Source organism: Rhea americana, unplaced genomic scaffold (assembly GCF_003343005.1).
Source record: "Rhea americana isolate MKP2758 unplaced genomic scaffold, rheAme1 scaffold_75, whole genome shotgun sequence".
Classification (NCBI taxonomy): domain Eukaryota; kingdom Metazoa; phylum Chordata; class Aves; order Rheiformes; family Rheidae; genus Rhea; species Rhea americana.
In genome coordinates, this window is record NW_028186923.1 from 676,695 (window position 1) to 697,489 (window position 20,795).

At 41.8% G+C, this 20,795-nt stretch overlaps 1 protein-coding gene across 1 annotated transcript in view; it reads right to left on the minus strand.

The window, feature by feature from the left end:
- The window catches only part of DCC (DCC netrin 1 receptor), a 547,514-nt gene that overhangs the window by 72,432 nt on the left and 454,287 nt on the right, over window positions 1-20,795 (minus strand). Inside the window, exons 15-16 of the mRNA XM_085322164.1 lie at window positions 16,413-16,607; window positions 1,270-1,365 (exon numbers count right to left, since the gene is read on the minus strand). Of these exons, the coding sequence (XP_085178290.1) occupies window positions 1,270-1,365; window positions 16,413-16,607 (291 nt within the window). The remainder of the gene's footprint in view (window positions 1-1,269; window positions 1,366-16,412; window positions 16,608-20,795) is intronic.

Below are 20,795 nucleotides of genomic sequence, written 5' to 3' on the forward strand. Positions count from 1 at the left end.
TATAAAATCRAACCCCACAGGCAGGCCTGGTAATATTTAAACAGAATCAACCAAGGAACAAAAGGTTTGTAAAAAACCTCTATGGATCTGGACGAAAACTCTCTGGAAAAAGATTTTATACAACATGCATGTTGTTGGCGTGCCTAGCAGGAACGACCTCTGTAGACTCTGGACAAGTAAAATCAACAAATTTGAAGGCAGTAGCTCCCTGATAACTCTTACCTCTACCGTAGCTTGTCACAGTTGCCCTTGATTGTATAATTAATCTTTTTTTTATTATTATTATTCTGACTTTCCAAGATTTCTTATGGGAATACTTCACAAAAACACATGGAGAAAAGATGGGTTTTTTTCCCCTCTTTTAGAGCCACCAAACTGCCATTTGGCACATTTATTCCTCATGATCCACCCAAGTGAGACGGTCAGCGATTCCTTTTGCTCTCAGTGACTCAGCTCCCATTTTCAGGAAGCTCTGAACACACTGGGTGAAACACAGGAAAAAAYTTCACCAAATGATGCTGCTGCTCCAGAGGAAAAATCAAAACACATTTTTTCCCCTCAGTTCTGCCCCTGGAGTCCCTCATSAGTCCCACCCACTCACCAGTGGTTACAGCCACGCAGCGAGGCAGTCCAGACCTCAGCGCTGCGCAAGGATACCTCTACATTTATAACTTCGCTGCAGTCCCTACAACGCACCTGCGGAAAACTGCTGCCTACAAGCACCTTCTCACCTAGCACTGGCTAATCTCTCCCGCAAACCTCCTCCTGCCAGGTAAATTCYTATCAATATGTTCCTTTATCTTACGCAATCCCTCTAAGTGCTTCTGTTAATGTGTCTGGCGATAGATTGTTTTTAACGAATTCATTTTTATTTAAGCTAGTTCAAAAAGAAAAGATAGAGAAAATAATTACACCTGGGTTTCATTCACTTTAGTAGCCACTATTCTAAGCTGATCTCTGGATATTTAGATTGGGAGTCATGCTTCTCCCAAGCCAAGCCGCCCCAACGAGCAAGCGTTTGTGAGCATCCCATTATTTCATAGCTGCTGGTAAAAAACCAGAGAGCAAACATCTGGAAAGGGTAATTAATTCATTCTAGCTGTATAGTTACAACACAGTGGAAGATGAACCTGATTTATTCTAGCAGGGACTTGGGGGCTGCACAGCTCATTTTTTCCCATTGCCTTGGCTGAAATGTTTTTGCCGGATGCGCCYGTCTGCAAGGTGAATGTGAAGTGCCGTGGGACGGGGCACGGAGCAGCATCTCACCTGTCATCGACCGGGTGGTCGCGCTTTCGTACAGGGGGACTCCCTCGCCCGCGTTGTTGAAGGCCTTTAAGGAAATTACATAGTGGGAACTCGGCTCTGCAGGAGAAAACAAAGAGGGCAAGACAAAGCGCACAGCGTTAGAGTCGCACGTGGGACGCAGAGCGGGCAAGCGCTTTCCTGGGGAAAAACAGGGAAAAAACAAAGTTAAGCAAACACCCGTGCAAAACTAATGACTTGCACAAGAGCCATCCCTCGTTCTTTGTTCCTTTTCCAAGCTCTTTCCTTATCTCAGTCTTCTGGTGCTGCCTCCAGCCTTCAAGAGCTAGGGTTCTCCTTTAAATCAGCGGCAGCTGAGCGGCCCCCGGGGGAAGGCAGGACGCCGCGCTGCTTCGGCTGGCTCCGAAAGTCTCCGGGGCTTGTCCAACGGACTAACCGGCGTCCTAACGAAGAGCCACGCAGGCGACGGTGTAAACGGGAAGGATGCAGGTGACAGTCACCAATGCACCGGAATGAACTTCTGGGGGACACAGATACGCTCTGGCGACTTGCACCTCCGAGCTGACCGCAAGGCGACTCTAACTACACCGTCAAACGGACCCAAAGTAAAACGAGTAGGTCACTTCCACATCACTTCTTGCACCTGTTTGCTGAGGAAAACAAAACAAACTGTTTTTCTGAGTATTTTTTTCAGTAGAGAGGTTRATTTTGTTTATACAGAAGAAAAYTGCGGCTGCGTACGCTGGGCRCTCAGGCACGTGGCGAACACGGGAACCGCCGTCTCTCAGTGCTCTGGTGTAAAAAGGAAATGCTTGTGTAATTAACACCATTAATACTATTACAGCGAATCYGAAATGAATAAATAACCTTTAAGTACTTGATGTATGTTGTTACCAATATCCTTCCCACCCACRTACTTTGTACTTAATTTTATGTCCAGCAGAAATGGTGACGTATCTGTTCAATATTCAGGTAACTTCTGTGCTTATTTCCCAAAAGAGCTAAACTTTAAAAACTGCCAAATGAACGACTGGTGCATTAATAACTCCCTATGCTAAGTACTGCCTGGCTATTAATTCAGTTGGTATTCATTGTAATATCATTAGTCAYGAGGAAATTGTTTTGTATTCATAGAGATGTAGTAAATATTTTCATATGATTTCCACTATCTATTAGCATGCTACTTTTAATTTCTAATTTAMGCCTTGCAACTCTCCAGATTCCACATTAAGATTTATTTATTGAGATATGAAGCCATTGCTTAGCTGAGCATTTAATAATGTCACATTTTGTAGCTTCTGCATAAGAAAAAGAAATTCACATGCACAGGTGTAGTCCAACTCCATCTCCACCATAGCTTCTGTCTTCTATCGACCTCCCAACTGTTGTGCCTAATTATCCACATTGAAAAAAAATGTCTTTGACGGARTTATGCAAAGGGTTAACATAGATCATTCTCCAGTGTAAGTCCTGGTAAAATTAGGTAAGAATACTGAAAGACAAAGCTTTCGGACTCTTGACACCTTGTAAGTATTTATTCATTGACTGGCATTTTAGTGGGGCAAATTTTGCATCTTATTTTTTTTTCTACATATTCAGTAACATTTTAAAATAAATGTGCCTCAGCATGTTGCTATGCATTTTTTATTTTTTCACTAATGGACTGAAGCAGTGAACTTTAAGTGGCTATATTTAGAGAGCACATATGGAGACGGACAGTGCAATTCATCTTGTTTCTTTTTAGCTATCTCTAAGTGAGGCACATGGTTTAGTTTGCTGCTCCTACAGTGCCTGSAGAGACAGACACCTCTGGAGGACAACTCACCACACACTAACATAGGCATTTAAGAAAGGTAAGATGAATCAGCCTCGAACTRAGGTGTTTCTCCACTGATTACGGCAAGAACAGAGACATTTGGACTTCATGTCTAGTAAAAATATACTATGAATTCCCAATAATTAATAAACAAAATGAGTGGCTTACTATTAACTTGCTCATGAAAAATGTTTTCCCAGAAATAGATAAATTAGTTGGAAAAAATGTCATATCTACAAGGAATATTCAAAAATACGGGCTATATTATCAACACATCCTTCATTACAACTGCCCATACAGACAATATATAGTACATCAAATTTTACAAATCGAACAGGCTAACATTTGTTTAATGTTTTTAACTAGATTGGGTAAGGTTACATTTGCAAAATGCTAAGAGTTGGAAGAGGATGCAGTCTGTAGCTTTCTGTTAAATACATGAAAAAATCAGCTGGTTAATTTGAGTTGCTGTTAACTGGAGCAATAAATAATTGCATTAGTCTCCTCTTAGATAAGAGGAAAAAAGGCAATTTGCCATGGTACAGAGTTTGAACACACTAGTAGAGTTGGATTTAGCCTCATAGAATGAAAAAGTGAAAAAGCATTAATACTATGATATGGCAAATAGTTGCTTTTAAAATTACATTATTTATTAATAATACTGCTGGGGTTATTCCAGTGCTCTTTCTGGAAAAATGCCACTGCCTGGAGTGGGAGGTCAGATGAGAAAGCTTTTAAGCGTAAACCTCCTGGTAGCAGCAGTGGCTCATGCAACGCGGGATGTTACCATTCCTGGCGGAAACAGGGAGAAGGAGCAAGGAGGAGACAGGGACTTTAAAAAAGCCACAGTACAGTTACAAGAATTCAGAGGTTAATTCTGAGTTTTTCTTTGTGAAGTTCTGTTATTACATAAAAATGATATTATAGCCTGTATTTACTATTCTGGAGCAGGAGCTGAAGAGCATTATAGACTTTTTCTAGCAAAAGAAATCTCTTTATACCTTTGAAGAAACCAAATAACTCAGTTTTATTTAAAGTATCAGCCAAGAATCCACCATGTCGATACTGGTGTGTAGCATCCTCTGGAAATAAAGTTGTATTGTGCAGTTTAATAAAGAAACTGAGACTAAGCATGAACAAAATTAATTTCTTGCACTGATAGACGTTGTCACTAGAAACAAATAATCAACAAATAGCACCTCATTCAAGATATCACAGTTATTTTCTTTTTTAAGAGAAAAATTGTAAAATTGTGACATCTCTATGGCCATATGCATGGTCTTTTGACAAACGCTGAGCTTTCATGTAAAACTTAATTTTCTTTTCAACTATAAATACAAAATAAATGCTTGACAACTAGATGTGAACTCCAGTGCAAGGAAAAGTCTGAGCCTTAAACAACAGTGGCATAAACATATTAGCGCTCTTGGCTTCTTTATCTCTGAAATTAAAGTCTGTCTTCAAGCTCTGCTCGCTTCCCATTTTAACGATTGCCCAACATGAGGGACCTGCAGATTGCCCTTAGGCAATACCCGGTGACCTCTGAGCTGAGATGGAGTTTCCTGGTCATCCTGAAAACCTTGCTCACCTACCATGACCGCACAGATCTAGCTCACTGCTGCTCCTTAGCATAAGTAACATTATTGGTATCCTATAATTAAAACCACTGGATTTTTTTTAACRTAATCTAAACAATAAAATAACGATGAAGGTCAGTTATAAATTCAAGCATCTTCATCCAGCACCTTTATGAGCCTTTACTGATCCCAGTGGACAGTGGGATCGGGTGTGAAAGGAAGCAGCAAGTCATTTACACCCAATCATTTTTACCCTGCCTGAGCATCAGCATGAATTCCTGAGTGCAGCACAGTAACAAGCTCACGCTGCCAGGGTTTGCTTCAGAAGAAAGCTGCCATCTTCTGCTCCTTTGCAGAAGAAAGTTAAACCAAGCTGGTTTAACTGTGGGGAACTTGCTACAGCAGTCTACCCTTGGGATGGCAGAGACAGCAGTGAGATCTCCATCATAAGAAACAGCTGTGGCCTCCCCGTAGATGAAGTGGAAACTAAGGCATCTTGTCAAAACAGATTGGGTCTGACATAGTCCTGCAGTCAAACGACAAGGCACGGGCTGCAGCAAGGGAAATTCCTATTGGTTATTAGCTAAAAAAAAAAAAAAAAAAATTCCTCAGGAGGGTTGTCAAGCATTGGAGTGGGGGCCCATCAAGTTGTGAAATACCCATTTGCGAAGATGTTCAACAGTCGAGTGTGTTTGACCTGAACAACCAGAACTAACTTTGATGCTGGCCCTGAGCCTTATGAGGACTTGGACCAGACGGCTTCATAGGATCTGCTCCACCTGAATTAGCCARTGCTGATACCTCCTAACATACACGGGATGAGGCAGGAGCCTGGCTGTGATGATGAGCTGATGGGAAGTTGTAAGTCATGGTGCTTGCGTAGGACCGTTCCGTTCCTCTCCACTGCTATCACATTTTGCCTCACCAAAATCACATTGGCCCCCTTTTATTAATGATTCAAGGAGTGGCAGCACAAATGGCGGATTTAGCTGCAAGCAGAGTAACTTCTTCAGAAGAAATATGACTGCTTCCTAAAACCTCTACACAGCCCTCTAAAAAACAGTCAAAATTCGAGTCAAAATCAGTAAAATTATCTCAAAAAGCTACCAAAAAAGAGCCTAATTTACTCCTGTCTAGGTCTGTGAAAACATGATGCCTAGTGATCAATAGCATCAATATCAATTGCTAGACCTGGTAACGTTAGCAGTTGCTGGGAATAGGTAATCTTTCAATAYGACAAATGTCAAATTGAAGTACAAGCCCACACAGAGACGGGTTATTGAATCCCGGGAAATGAAGAGATTCAGGGACGTGAACATCACGGTCACAAGGAACGCAGTTTCCCTGTAGTGTAGGCCTGAAGTGGAGCATTACAGCTAGGGCTGCCCAGACTGCCAGGACTGAGTGAAGGCTTCCTGGRAAACGAAAACCTGCCTACAGGCACAGAGGAGCCCAAACCACAGTGTCCAACCAAGYGTTCAGCTAGGAGCGCCACAACGAACGAGGACAAGGTGGAAGCGCTGCTCAAGGTCTTGCTGGGTCAGGCRGCTCTGAGGCAATCTGCAGAATTTCTCTGCAAATTTGCGAGCAATCTCTGCACAAGTGAGGACACTGGGATCAGACCTTGGAGCAAACAGCCTGGATTTAACAGGCTGCTGAGTACATTTGCGTGTTGTGAGCTCTAGTGTCCAAGCTAGTCAGACAACCAGGCACATGGCGGGTCACGCGTAACATCAGAGCTCCAGCTGTGTCTTGCCTGGGGTGGGGACACCCACCAAGTGATCTGGCCTCCTCTGTGCAGAAATTACCTTAAGCAACAGACTGTACACGATCACACCAAAAAAGGTGCCTTGACTCTGRTTTTATAAATCAGAGTCTCTAACATGCCTAATGGCCATTGGATTAAACTGCTTTACCAAGAAACTCTTAAGAATGATGTATCTCGGACAATCCCACACTTCCCCTTGTGAGCAAAGCTTAGAGAAGGCTTTAACATAATGTAGGGAAATGATATCAACCTTTCTTTAAAACGTGATTCAACCATATTAGCACTCTTCAATGATATTAGTAAATTTAACTATAAAATATTCCATTAGAATAGACTATCATAGTGATATTCTCCAAATGAATTCAGTTCTCCCATGTTTTCAGCTAGACAGAAACAGTTGTATTTTATTTCTTCTAGACACTTGCTACTTCAGCAATGGCTGCATTTCACTGGTGGACTGGTAGATCATCTTGTATTTTTTTTTTCACAGAGTGTTATCAGATTATTTAGAAATTTGCTTGAAAGGATTTACTATCAGAAAGACTGAAATTGATAATAAAGAGTTCACATATCGCTTTCAATAAAATAAGACAACTACCAGGAATTATCCTTTCTCTAGTACAACAAAAATGGCATAGATTTTCATCTTTTGGTAAAATGAGCAATGCATAATAAGAAAGAACAGCATTAAGTTAAACTTGCCAAGCACTGCAAAGTTCAAGTGTGCACTCTCCATGCTTATAAAGGACGGGCCTAAGTATGTATTTGGGGAAAGGAAAGCATAAAACGAAACTAACTGGGAATGCTTGTGAACAGGAGGGCTAACGATTCAGACTCTCAACTTTGGAAAATCGGCACCTTTTTTTTTTCCATGCCAAGAGGTTCCACACAATATTTAAACAAAGTCAGCTAAGTAACATGTATTTTAAGCACCAGAAGTACCAGTGTCTCCTGAAAATCGGTTGCTTCTGTTTAGCTCATTTAGATTGCACCAAAATTTGAGCCTTTTGGTCAGGAGTAATTATTGCCTGGATGTTAAAGCCCCCCTTCAGAAAACAAACAAGAAAACCYCAGAAATTGCTATGAGAGTGAGATACTGAGCAAAGCAGTGGGGATCTGTATGCTCACTTGCAGTATGTCAGACATTTCTTGGGAGATGATGGACAAGTCACCATCCTCCTGTGGTCTTCGGTCCCTGTGGTATTAACATTTTCTTTCTTTTCCTTTAGCCTTTTGCCTAAAAGCTCTTTGAAGTGGTGACTTACAATATGTTCCTGTGTTAACCAGACAATTAAGCCTTGATCGCACCTGGAACCTCTGGGCACTACTGTAACAGCAATAATAAAAATATGTTAATACTCAGATATGCTTAAAACATCCCCTAAAGTTAATCTATTCGGTCCCTGAGGACATCAGTTCTGGCGACGTGCTTCACGGAGATGCAAGGGAAGAGGGATGGAGGGGGGTCCTCCACATCTGCATCTCAAAAGAACAAAATCCAACCTGCAATTTTCAATCGAGTCTCAGGGTTGAGTCTGCTACAACCGCTAGAAGAAGCTGCCTTAGAAGCAGCAGTGAAGCATCCCCAAAACGAAGCGCACGCCCGGCCAGTGGGCAGGGGCTGCCAGCACCTCCCTGTTTTGGGGGTGCCCATATATACACAGATCAGGCTGATGCAGGACGCGTTTTGCTTCTAAAGCACTAGGGAAAGTGCTCAACGGAGCAAGGACGAACCTGTTAAGTGCTTTTATTTTAATGCAGGTCGGGAGATGAACAGCAAGCCTAGGGTTAGGGTAGTTTCTAAGCCGTCATCTCGGCACTACGCCTGCTGCCGAGCCCGCGAGCTATGTCCTGCGAGCATCGCCACGAAGGGCGCAGGGCAAGGGGGGCTTTAAGCAACGACTCGAATTCGAGYGTGTTTAGAAACCAGCCTCGTCCCCTGCGGAGACGTGAACCTTTGCAGCTCCCACGGTGCGTCGCAAGCTCGGTGCACTCGGAGCCGCTGAGCAAGCCGAACGACGACGACAACTCCCGCTGCGTACCACGTACGTTTGCTACCGATGTTACACACGCAGCCAAGACCAGGAGAAGTATAGTACAGGAGACAGTGAAGTGTAAGACATATGGAGAAATCAATAAAAAATGAAGCACCGTCACCCCAGACGCAGGCTGACATGAGAGTAAATGCTGTTAATGTGCTAGCGGGGTTAGCTAGAGTTTGGGCAAGATTTCTTCAGGCACACGTACACAAAAAACAGCAACGGAAGTCACGCCACGAGCAAAGGTTGTGGGTTTTTCTGCAGAAATAAATCTTTCATCTACGCAAATGTGAATTGATAAACCTGGGGCTTGTTTAATTGCTCTGATCTCCTTGGCCTCCCTTCACTGAGCCTGGGCAGGACACAGTGCTGGACCTGCGTTTTTTCCTGGAAACAAAGCTTTGTAACATGCTCCCCTCTTCTTTTTTTCTATTGATGAATGAAACAAAAGAAATATTCTTTGCTATTTGTATTACTTATATTACAACTTGGGATTAAGCATTATTTACCTGCATTCTATTCCTTACCAGCAAACAACAAAATTCAGCTCTTTTGTCACATTTGTTGTCAATAGAGCCTAAACATTTTGTCCTTAACTACTTCTGCATCCACACAGTAACAGACCTGGGGGAGTTATGCAAGATCTAGCCATGATGCTAACAGCGCGCAGACCTCAAATCAACCCTTTGCTCGTGAGCGATTTCTCTGTATTCTGTAAGCCAAAGAACATTAGAAACAAATGAAAGAAAATTATTCRGTGAAATATTTGGGGAAATGGCAGCATTCTTCAAATGACAGTTAGTTTTCAAAGGAAAGAAAGCAAATGAACAGTTCCCAGAGTGCTGAAGTACCTTTACCTGTTAGTGTTGTGCCTTAATTTGATCTATGATGCAAACAGTGAGATGCATAAAATTTAACATATTTTTGTTTGATTTTCCCTGCTCCAGTTTGTATTAAAAATGCAAAGAGGAGGAAAAAAAACCCAGCTACATTAAAAAGCTTTTTTGTTCCCTTTCATGCCTTTGTAATAATCCACAACTGTTTTCTGCAAAGATTAAAGAAAATGAAGAACCTTCTTTCTCTCCCTCTCCCTTTGCAATATACCAAAATGCTTTTTTATTTGCCTCATCCATGAGTAAGGGTCAAATTTAATCTGATCTGCAGTTAAGAGGAAGGTGAATTTGATGGAATCCTTTGCATTCCTACTGGTATATTTGTCAAAATACAAATTCCAAGCTAGCAGCTTTGCTGCTCTTTCTTGTCACCTGTGACTCTGTGATTTATTTTCCCCATTTTTTCTCTGAATAATGCAGGCACCTGTGCTTACGAACATCTGTGCTCCCCAGAACTCAGCCCGCCACCTGAACAGCAATATTGGCACGAGATCAGTGAAGACAAAACCACCGAGCTCCACCTTGAAGATCCTCCTTCAGTGCTGGGGCTATATGGACTAGCAGAGCCTGGGAGAAGGTCCTGGAGGGTTGCACGAGCCAACTCCAGTAGCCAGTGCAGGACAGGGGGAAGCAGAAAGGCCCGATTCCCACCTTTGAGCCCCAGGACCGAGCCAGGAGGCAAATTTCAGCCATTCTCATGCATTTTTTCTGTGGCCGCCAAGGGAAGGCAGTTTTTAACCAGSGTAACAACAGGGAAAATGGGATGACGCACTGGGAAGGTGCTAATCCAATCTTCAAAATCTCCAAATTGTCTTTCACTCTTCTCCTCACACATCAGAAAAGATTAATGTGATGGACTGGGAAGAAATGTGATGGCTTTACTTTCAACAGCTGATTCCCCTGAGGGAAGGAGAGCTGCTGAATGATGGCCAGGACAGGGATTGCTGTGGTCTGATCCATCCTTGTCCCTTCCCTTGAGGTCTGGAGCAGGCCACCAGCCCGGGGTACAGGCATCCCATCGGGTGACTCCTTAAACAACCCGAGTCTGGGTGTAGAGTCCTAACAGAGCGAGGAGGAGAGCACAATGTACAAGAGAAAGACGAAACTATCTTACAAAATAACCTATCTGTACTTTTTAATAAGTTCTTGTGATTTATGCGTTAGCTCTAGTCCTGCAACCTGCTAATTAAGCCGAAATTGCTCAAATGCATTAGATTTTTGCTTTGGAGCTCAGGAGTTTCAGATGGGYGTAACTTCAGGCTTTATGGGGGATAGCAGAGGACTGTTAAAAGTCTTTGTGAGATTTTGCTGCATGTTAGGCACTTCACCTTCATTGCCGCGCCAGTAGCACCAGAGGCTCTGAGGTAGAGAGACATGAAGACAGTATTTCAAGGCGTGCGCTCCCAATCAAAACCTTCCAAGGTTTTGGAATATGAATTCCTRCACACACCGGAGATCAATGTAGCTCCATCTCAGGTCACATAAAGGCAACTGTACATACACAAATCTTCATAAATTATGCTTTGTTCTTCTGTCTTCACATGCAGAAGGGTGGAAGGGAAGGATGTACTCTGAAGAACGAAGTTCGTATTTCTGTGAAATTCTGAAAGTTGGTACAATTTTCCTATCAGATCTAGACTTTAAATACTTTTGATACCCATAAAATAGCCACTTTTAGGCACTTATTCTCATGGACAGACTTCAGGGCATTTTATAGATGAAAGCATTATCTCAGAGGAATTACCAGTTCCGATCGCTTGAAGTGGCCAGACTTTGGTTCAGGTGATGCAGACCGATGCAGATGCAAATCCACACATCTCTGCTTCCCCATCCCCAGCTGCACAGCCAATCCCATTGGTGCTATTAGAACGTTTCTTGAAACTTTTTTTTTTTTTTTATCGGGATGTCTACAAAACGCTTCTCAGCGGTTTGGCTGCCGACGCACTGAAATGGCTTCCCGTCATTTATCTGCGGCTTTCTCATCGCTCCTCCCTCTCTCGCCGCTTTTTAACCTTGACATTGCCTCCTCGCCAAGGTTTCCTCTGCTGTGGGCTGAGACAGGCTGAGGTGCTCACTGGTGCCAGCATGGAAGACCCTTCCACCAGCTGATAAAATTCCCCAAACCAGACTAAAACGGCCTCTTTGCTCTGAGAGGAGAAGGCCACGCGGGGCCAGGGCTAGCAATCGCCCCCCAGGCCTCGGCAGTCCCTGTCAGTCTCCTGCCTCTTTCCATTACTCCTCTCAGATGTTAAAATATTCCCAAATGATCTAGTAATGTTGATAACATATTGAGTTACRCTGTAATAAGGTCACTACATTTCATTTTTCCAATACGTGAATTAAAACCCACAGCTTTATGACCTGCTGAGAGTTTTATCGGGCTAGCGTGTTGTTCCAGGTATTCTGGGATTCATGTGTGCAGAATCAGTAAACGCCAATCTCCCTGGCCTGCTTCTTCCCCTTTTTCTTAACTTCTGTTTCATGAGTAAAGCTCCATGGACTTGAGTCCGGTCAGTTCATTACTACACTTAATGTCTTTTGATTTGGATCAGTACAGAAATTGTTACTTCCTATGTGTAAAAGATCAGAATTGGCACCCGTGAGGTTTCCAATATTGTTAAAACAACCATTAATCAGCCGACAACCTTGCCATTTATAATCACAAGCAAAGAATGAAAGTAAAAAAAAAAAATGAGGTGGCGCACTAGAAATGGGTCTCCTTGTTAGAATTATTCATTTGTGAATCAGTCAAGCACTGATTCCTCTGTCACAGAAAAGGTTGAATGAGAGCAGTGGATGCTCGCTCCTGAAATTTATGAGACTGACATCAAATATCTTTCATACGCTGCAGAAAGAAAATACAACAAATTCTTCACTGACAAAGCTGAAGTCTCTATATATTCTAATATTCTTCTGTGCCGGAGGAGAGTATCTCCCAAGCAATATGACCACTCAATCATGAGAAAATCACCCTATTTAATTCATTGTGGTGTACAAGTGTTGTATTCAAGATGATCATCACACAGAATAAAGTTCTCAATCATTGCTATGAAAGAGTGAGTATTTTTTGTCATGTTTTTGGAGTGATTTATTCAGTAGCTGAAGCGTACTGCTCAGACAACTGCTGTACAACTGCTGTACCAGCAGCAGGTATAGGCTGACTCAGTTATTAAAAAAGTTTTGGTTGAACAGAGTAATCAAGAAGTACCTGAAACATGATGATGATGCAAAGTTGCCGTATGAAGTACACGTAAAGGTGTGATACTCCCAGTGCTGAGAAGGGAAGAAGCTGTGCGTCCTCCTGTGAACAACTAGGTCTCTACTCTTCTCTAACGGGAGATCTACGTAAAGAGGTCTCTCCCACTGCTTCCAAGCCTTTCAGAAAGAGTTTTACAAGCAGCTGGGAATAGAAAGGTGGCATGAAGTAGCTAAGGGGATTTCTAGAAAGACTTTGACATCTAACTTCCAACTGAAACCAGTATTATAAAGAAAGTACTTTTAGTAGGAGCAGACTGAAGGTGAAAAGATGCTTAGAATTTCATAAATAGCACCAGAATGGTCCTAGATTAGGATTATGGACATTCATTGTGGTCAAGGGGAAGAAAAAAAGCACTGAAAGATGTAGATGTTAGATGGGCTCAACTATTCCTGGTGTCAGTGCGGTCACATCCTGCTCAACCAGGCGCTCCAGTTTCTTTATTTGGGGAATTCTGAGCCACCATTTCTCTTAGTACCACAGAACATGCTTATAAGACTAAAATAACACCTGACATGGACCTAGATTATTATGTTTCAGCATCTATGTGTAATACAGTCACTGCAAATGAGAGTCAGCCAGGATTTCAGAAACATAGCTGGTGCCAGACAAATGTGATTGCTCTTTAATGAAAGTACCAACTGCTCTGGAGTCTAAATGATAAATAAGTTTGCAGCGTATTTCAAAACGGCATACAAAGGAAAAATAAAAAGCAGCGCTGCAGTGAATTTCAATCTTGGGAAGCTGCAAAAGCCCAATTTTTCAGCTATGTACATCATAGCCTGAGCTCAGCAGAAGCAGAGTGACCTCTCCGCAGCTGAGGTCCAGAAAGACGAAGGAGAGCTGTGGAGCCAAGGAGCAGCAATCTGTAAGAGCCAGGAGCATCAAAACAGACAAAGTTTTCAGAGAGGAGGGAAAAAGTCACTGAAGTTCATCATTTACTGAGGTATCAGACTTCTTCGTGTGTGCATTAGATTTAAGATAAAACGTAACCCCCTCAGGCATACGAGCCAGTGGAAATTTTACAACCGGTAGGAAAGAGTCCAGGTATTATCTAGGAAATATTTTTCCTCCATTCCTGCCAGTGAGCACCTTCTGATTCATAGCCATCTTCAAAACAGTATTTTTATTAGGAAAGGAACTCTGTCTCATCATTTTGTATAATTTTCTTATAATGGCTTCTAATAAAGTGGGTGAATAATGTAAGAAGCGTTCACATCTGTCCTAATTTTTTAAAAGCATTCTCTGGGCCCTTGGCCACATCCCTCTGGAGTTCATTTTCTGTGGATATTTAAATGATGGAATTTCATTAGTGCAATTATTCATGGAAATTGATTTTCAAAGATGTACACGTGAATGTTCACAGAAACTGAATTTAAAATATGCACATGTCAGGATCTGTAACCAAACTGCTTGTATCCTTAGCCAGTTAGGGATCAGATGCATGTGACTTTTCTGGACAATTACAATTAAGTTGCATTGCTCGCATTTTGAATATTTGCAATCAAATCATGAAATATGCAGTGAAAATAAACTTGCCATTTTAATACATTTGAATAATTAATAACTTTCATAAAATTCTGAATCTGAGGATGTTCAGCAAGAAAAAAAATCACTTTAGAGCCTAAGTTTTTTATAATTGAATGGTCAGCTTAAAACAGTTTCTTGGTATTCGCTAGAGGTCTGAGCGTTACTTCTGCAATTAGTGAAACATCTCTGACTTGCTGGACTCCCTGTGTATTTCTGCCTGTTACCACAGCCAAGAATATAGAAAAATTACTTTAATCCATTGAAATAGCTTTTATTAGCCAAAGTAGACCACCATCTTTCCAAAAATGTCAAGTATAGTAACCATATTAGAAGGCTTTTGCAAAATGACTTTTAAGTTGCACAAAATATTATCAAATTAGCCCCTGTGAACCCTTTGAATATTTGGGAGCGCTCATGCACGGCTCTCTGGAAGTACCTAAATCATGAAAGAGGTAATTGGACATTGAGAAGCTGTTTGACAAAGTAACAGCAAAATGGTTTATTCTAGTCTTTCCAGTTTTCCCCCGAGAAAACAGCAAAAAGTATCGGATGACGCAGTTTCATGGTACCAGCAACTCCAGTTACCAAAATAAGTGACCCTGGATATCAAAGAGTTTCAGCACCATATAGAGAGTGTCCAAGACTTCTGACACTAAGGAAACAAGATCGCTAGGACAGCTATGCATCCTTGATACACCAAGGCAGTGAATCTTCCTGTAATATCTGACCATTCCCAGATCACTAAGCAGAAAACATAACAATAAAAAGAAAAACAGCTCCTGAAATAAAAGCACTAAAGAAGGAAACCATTAAGCTTTCTGACTTCCCTGAAATATGAACGTTTCCCCAGTGCTAGGAGTGCAGTGCCTTGGCATGAACAGGATCCAGGTCCCTGCCCACCAGGCCCAGAAGGTAGATGAACGGTCACAGGGGCTGCATGSTGAATAATGAAGAGCCACCTCTCTCCTGACACCATTTTGACAGACACAAACTAGGAGTTTGGAGAGTGCCATTAAATTCAAACAAGGTGGGAGCCAGTTCAGGGAGTAACTCCGCAGAATCAGGAGCCASCACTGGGAACACAAGACTTAGTAAGAGCTACTGAACACCATCAGCTCTTAATCAAGGAAACTTGAAATGTTTGAGAGTGCCTAGAATTTTGAGGCTACAACAAAAGGTTTGGAAAAGATTTTTCCAAACAGTGATTTGAACAAATAAGGCATGGACTAGATTCACCCTAGTTGGATGAATGACTTTTTCTGGTGATGAGAGGTCAGTCTTGATTCCTCCCTGGCCAGTGTTGCTATTGCCTGGTTCAATTGCTATTACGTGAAGCCTGGAGGTGGGTCAAGTGGTGATAACTTCATGCACAGAGGGCTCACGGCTGCTCCTTAGATTAAAAACACACAATGGCACAGTATTGTCACAGCTTACTCTTTCCATGGTTAGAAAACTAAAGCTCCACATAGGGGACCAGTACAACTCTTTTCTGTTCTCTAGACTTCAACATTTCCTTTAAGACCCATGAATTAAAAAAAGGCGCGTCAAAAACTTAGCAATGGGCTAATCACAGGAACAAAARCTTAGACTCCTGAGCATGAATCCTCTTCTGTGTACCGGCGTGTTGGGTAAAAACCTACCCTACTTGGACAGCGTCCACTGTTGGGTGTCCTTCTTTTGCCAAAGATTACCGTTTTCTCAGAGCTGAGGGGCTGGAATCCACAGTAGCTACACATCCCCCATAATCCCCGTCAGTCAAGGGGCTTARATAGTTTCAATAGGTTTAGCAACCTCGTTAATTTTGACTTCAGAAGAACCAGGAAATCCAGCTTGAAGAAGACACCTGGCCTATGTATCTCCACAGTTGCTGCTTGAGTTAACTTGCTGTAGGAATAAACAACACTACATGAAACAGTAACATTATGTTTTGGCGTACCTGGTATTAAAATAGGCCTTTATTGCATTTGTCCACTGTGTATGCATACTGGGGCTGGATGCAGTCTGAACTCGGTATCAACAACAGCTCAGTTGTTAGCAGCCACACGGTCTAACAACTCTGCCAAGACACCGCTCGCAAGCTATCACTCCGGACTGGTACCTACTGCAAAACACCTCTAGGCTATCACAACCCAAGCCTGCAATGTAGAAACAGCCTAATCAAACAGCTTAGAGAAGAGGCATTAGTGACAGCCTAAAAATAAACCTAYAACCTAGTACAGTCTCAGAGGAACCTCYGTATGTTATTAAAAATAAAAAGAAYTACTCACCCAAATTTTCAATGGAATAATAACGTTGTTTACTGTCCACTCGCACAGTCTCAGCATACGGACTGCCTACGCCGTAGCCAATGATGTACCCACGGACAATGATGTTTGGGTTCAGCGGTGGAGTCCAACTCATGACGATACTTGTGGTCAATGGCCTGACATGAAGAGAGCTTGGCTGATCAGGAACCTGAGATTCTGGGATTCAAAAAGAAAAAAAAAAAACTATCGATTAATATTGTACTCATTCAATTTTACTATCTATAAGGCTGGAGTTTAGATTAAAACACTTGTACAAAGAAACAACGAGGTGCCCCGGAGTTACATGCAGAGCTCACATGCAATTTCACTTCTGAGCTACACTCTTCCCCTCCAAGAGCACTGATAGCCTCTTCCTGGTTTAAACACAGTATCTCCTAGTGCTTTCCATCTTTAGCATATGAACACAAAAGAGAGATGAAATTATGCAGGAAAATGAAAGATGACCTGCTTGAGGATTGCTAGAGACACCTTTTACCTTCCCTGGTCTATTTGCAACTGACCAGATGAGTCATCCTGGACTCACAGATTAACATAGTATTTAACCAAAAGGTTGATTTTGTATATTCAAGCAATAACCTTTCTTTCCCATGAAAACAGCAAGCAAATTTTAACTCTAGGACATGCCTCTCTAGGCTTAAAATCTGCCTTAAATAATAAACAATCATTCAGAAATACAATAACAGAGTGAGATATTTTATGTACAGGTAATCTCAAGTAAAATTCATTAAGTACTAGTTAAGCATGGGATATCTACTTGACAGACTTTGTCTTCTATAAGCCTACTTGTACTTTAAAGATTAGATGAGTAAATGCCCTTTGTTTGAGTTTACTCAATAACTACCATATCACAAGTCTCTTCAGTGGAGCTGCACAGTAGCTTGTCTTTTTGAGAGCAGAAAGAGACAAGTTACTATTTTTCCCCAATAAAAAGGCTTGCAATATAATAGATGAAAGCTTCCATGGAAGGCAACAAGGACAGGGTAGAGAAGCTAGTAATAGTATAAAATGATGTAAACTCCAACAAAAGACTTTACAGTTGTGAAGCATTCCCACTGTAAACCTTGGAAAAGGCAATAAAAAGAAGAATTAACACTTTTCAATAACCAGCATCATATATATGTCCTTGGTACTTTATGTGCTTTCAAATGAATTCTTATGAACACAGTAGAGTACTGCAAAAACTTCTTGTATCTTCAGGGAAGGCTGCTCAGCGCATCACCAGCGTGAAACACCCAGCAACTCTGCAAGTCCTCTGCATTCAACTTCTTAAAATTGCAAAGCCTGAGTCTTGGTTAAAGGTTGAGGAACATTCACTGAAAAGTAGCTACTCACAAACAGAAGAAACAGATTGCACCAGCAGTGCCACTGCAAGGCAGAGAGAGCTGTCATTTACCCCCATGCCAGTCTCAACCTTTGCTTTAATGCAGAAACAAAAGTTACATGAAACAGCTACTTCTGAAGTGTGCTGCTTTTAATACAAAGGGCAGACGTGTTTCTTACAATTCCCAAAGATAAAGCAACAATTTAAAGCCTTGAAATTAGAAGTTGGACAGTGTAGCAGTACTGAAATTCCTTGAACATCCTAAAAGCAGCAATTGTCAGGCAGTAAACGATATGAAAATATTCAAAGACCCTYCTGCCTTCAAACGATAATTTTTACATCTCAAACAACACAGATTTAAATTGCAGTACAAATACCTCCAGGCAGCTGTTGGATTACAACCATTGTATTCAAACATTTCACATTATTTATTTCAGACAATTCAAATATGTGATTCATGCATTTCGGAGCAAAATCACCACTTCTTGTTTCAAAAATCAAACAGCAGCTTAACTTGTTGCTCCCTTCTTGTGAAGCAGGCCTCTAATTTTTCAGATGTTTCATAAATACTGGGCCATTTGGGGAGGAAAATGCATTTGTTGAGACAGGAGACACCTGTGAAAACCCACAACATCCAAGATCTTTCTTGCTCGCTTCAGCTTCCTGTTTTCTCTATAGCAAGTGCTTTTAATTACAGTTTAATTTACTTTACTTTTCAACAGTCTCTGGAAAAGAAAAAACCACTTTTCTTACTCTGAAACAGCGCTGAATTTTTGTGCCGTACATTACACATCCGAAAATGCAAAGTTGAAACCAACTACTATTATTTTTTCTCCCTCTTTTTCTTTCTTTTTTCTTTTCTTTCTTTTTTTTTCTTTTTTTCTTTTTTTTTTTTGCCTTTCTCTTTACCGAGAATCGCCTTTTCCGGAGGGAGCACCTCTGCCCGCTGTAAACCCCCCGGCGCTGCCTCGGCACGGCTCTGCCGGCAGCACCCGCGCACCCCGAGCAAGCCCCCCGCACCCCGGGCTCGGCGCCCGCCTCCCGGACCAGACCCGGACGGCCGCGCCGGAGCCGCCCACGAGGCAGATTTTTGGTGCTRCTTTTTGTACTTTCGCCCCTTCGGACGTGGTTTTAGGCAAGCCCCACGGCTCCGAATGCGTAACCGCGCTTCCCGCCGAGGGCTCGAGCACCCGTGTCAGTCACCCGGGCCGGCGCCGTGCTCAGGACTGCTCACAGCAATAGCACTCCAGCCTGTCCTGCTCTTAAAGCACTGATTTAGAGCTGAAGTTAAACTATATCACTATCTAATATGTGTAACAGCTTCCATCTGTTCAACGCAGTAATCGGAAACCAAGCACCCTAACCCCATTTTCCTGGAGGATACCTCCACAAACTAGATCAGAGGTTCTCCTGCATCCTTGCTCAATTTGTTTAAATCAAACCCTTTGGGGAAAGTGCTGCTTTTGTTTTTCTTAAAGAAAAGCACAAAAATTGAASCTTAAACTAAATATTTTAAAATTTCCCAGCTGTCAGTAAAGGCACGTGGGCTTTCTGGGGAACCTTGAGGAAGCAGCTACRTTTGGATTTCTAATGGCTTTAACAAAACACACTAATTAAAATGAATATCCATTGGGAGCTAGCGTAGTTCTCCAGGATGCTGTTTGTGTACATGTTGCTTACGCCAAGCCGGCTTCCAGCGAAAGCAAGAGAAACTGCATTCGCCGTAACAGCAGAGCAGAGCAGTAATTGCAGTTAGCAATCTGTGCGAGAGCACTTCTCCTGTTCAGCTGACCCTTGCAGGACTCTGTGCAACTGCAGTAATAAGTAGATTTCTCCCCAGGGTTTATCAAAGTATCTTGTTGGTAAATACGTGTCTATTATGCAATGCCATGCATTCGCAGCATCAGATGCTTGCGGCTTCGCTGTGATAATTCATTGCTATTGCAAATGCAAATAAATACAACACATGAATAAAATGTCTTTGCTTTAATTTATTCATGTGTGCCTAGTTCCACCGTGTGTCTCCTGTGATTACTCTATTAACATCCCTGCATGCATACGTATATTTAGGAACAAAAACTTCAAAGGAATTTAATGTGTATGAAGTGCAAATTAAAACAAATGTGTACAAATGTGTTACTTTCTTTGTGCATAGTGAAGTGTGTTCAGAACCTGCATTTTGCTCCTGATGATAGTGAAAAGGCAGCTGCTTGAGGCTTCACAACCTCATTTCTGAAACTGCTTTCTATTCCATCCATAACTGGAAAGATAACATCAYGTACCACGGCGCCCTGGCATCCGTCAATATAGTTACAATGCACCTAAAGGTGTTGCCTTTTATTTAAAATGCTGATGAGAAACTACCTCTATTGGCTGTCTTATTTTGCGTGCCCCATAATGCAAGCAGTCACTCCTGGTCTACTGTAAAATGCATTTAGACATAACAGAAGGACTTGAAACAGGCAGAAATTGGTTGTGAGAGTTGCTTCTGAGATCACAAGGCAATCCACTCAGCCAAAAGAAAGCCAACATCAAGCACTGTGGTTTGTTTAAACTAATTATTTATTTATTCTTTCATCCAACTTACCTTTGATCCTTTCTAGGTGCTTCATTTTGTTTTAGATATTATAGCCATTTTCATCAGTGTTCTCTATTTTCTATTCATCTCCTTTCTACTACATCCTTGCTTCTCATCAGTTGTATGTAGCTTTGCCATGACTTCCATCTGTCAGATTCTTTGTTCCATTTTATTTGCACTCCAGCTAATTTTTTGGGGAGACTTTTTCATTACTCTCCTTCTATTCTTCCTCAAATATCTCATTTTATCTAACCCTTTCATTTCAGTGTTTCCCCCCCCTCCCCTTTGTGTCAGCAGCTGCACAGATTTACAAAGCCCATAGTTTTCAGGTACCTGCATCCCATCATCTTTTACTAATTATTCAGCTTCATTGCCAACCTGAATTTCTAACGTGTGCCAAAAAAGGCTAGGAAAGAATAGTTGAGATACTGAATATTTATTTAGT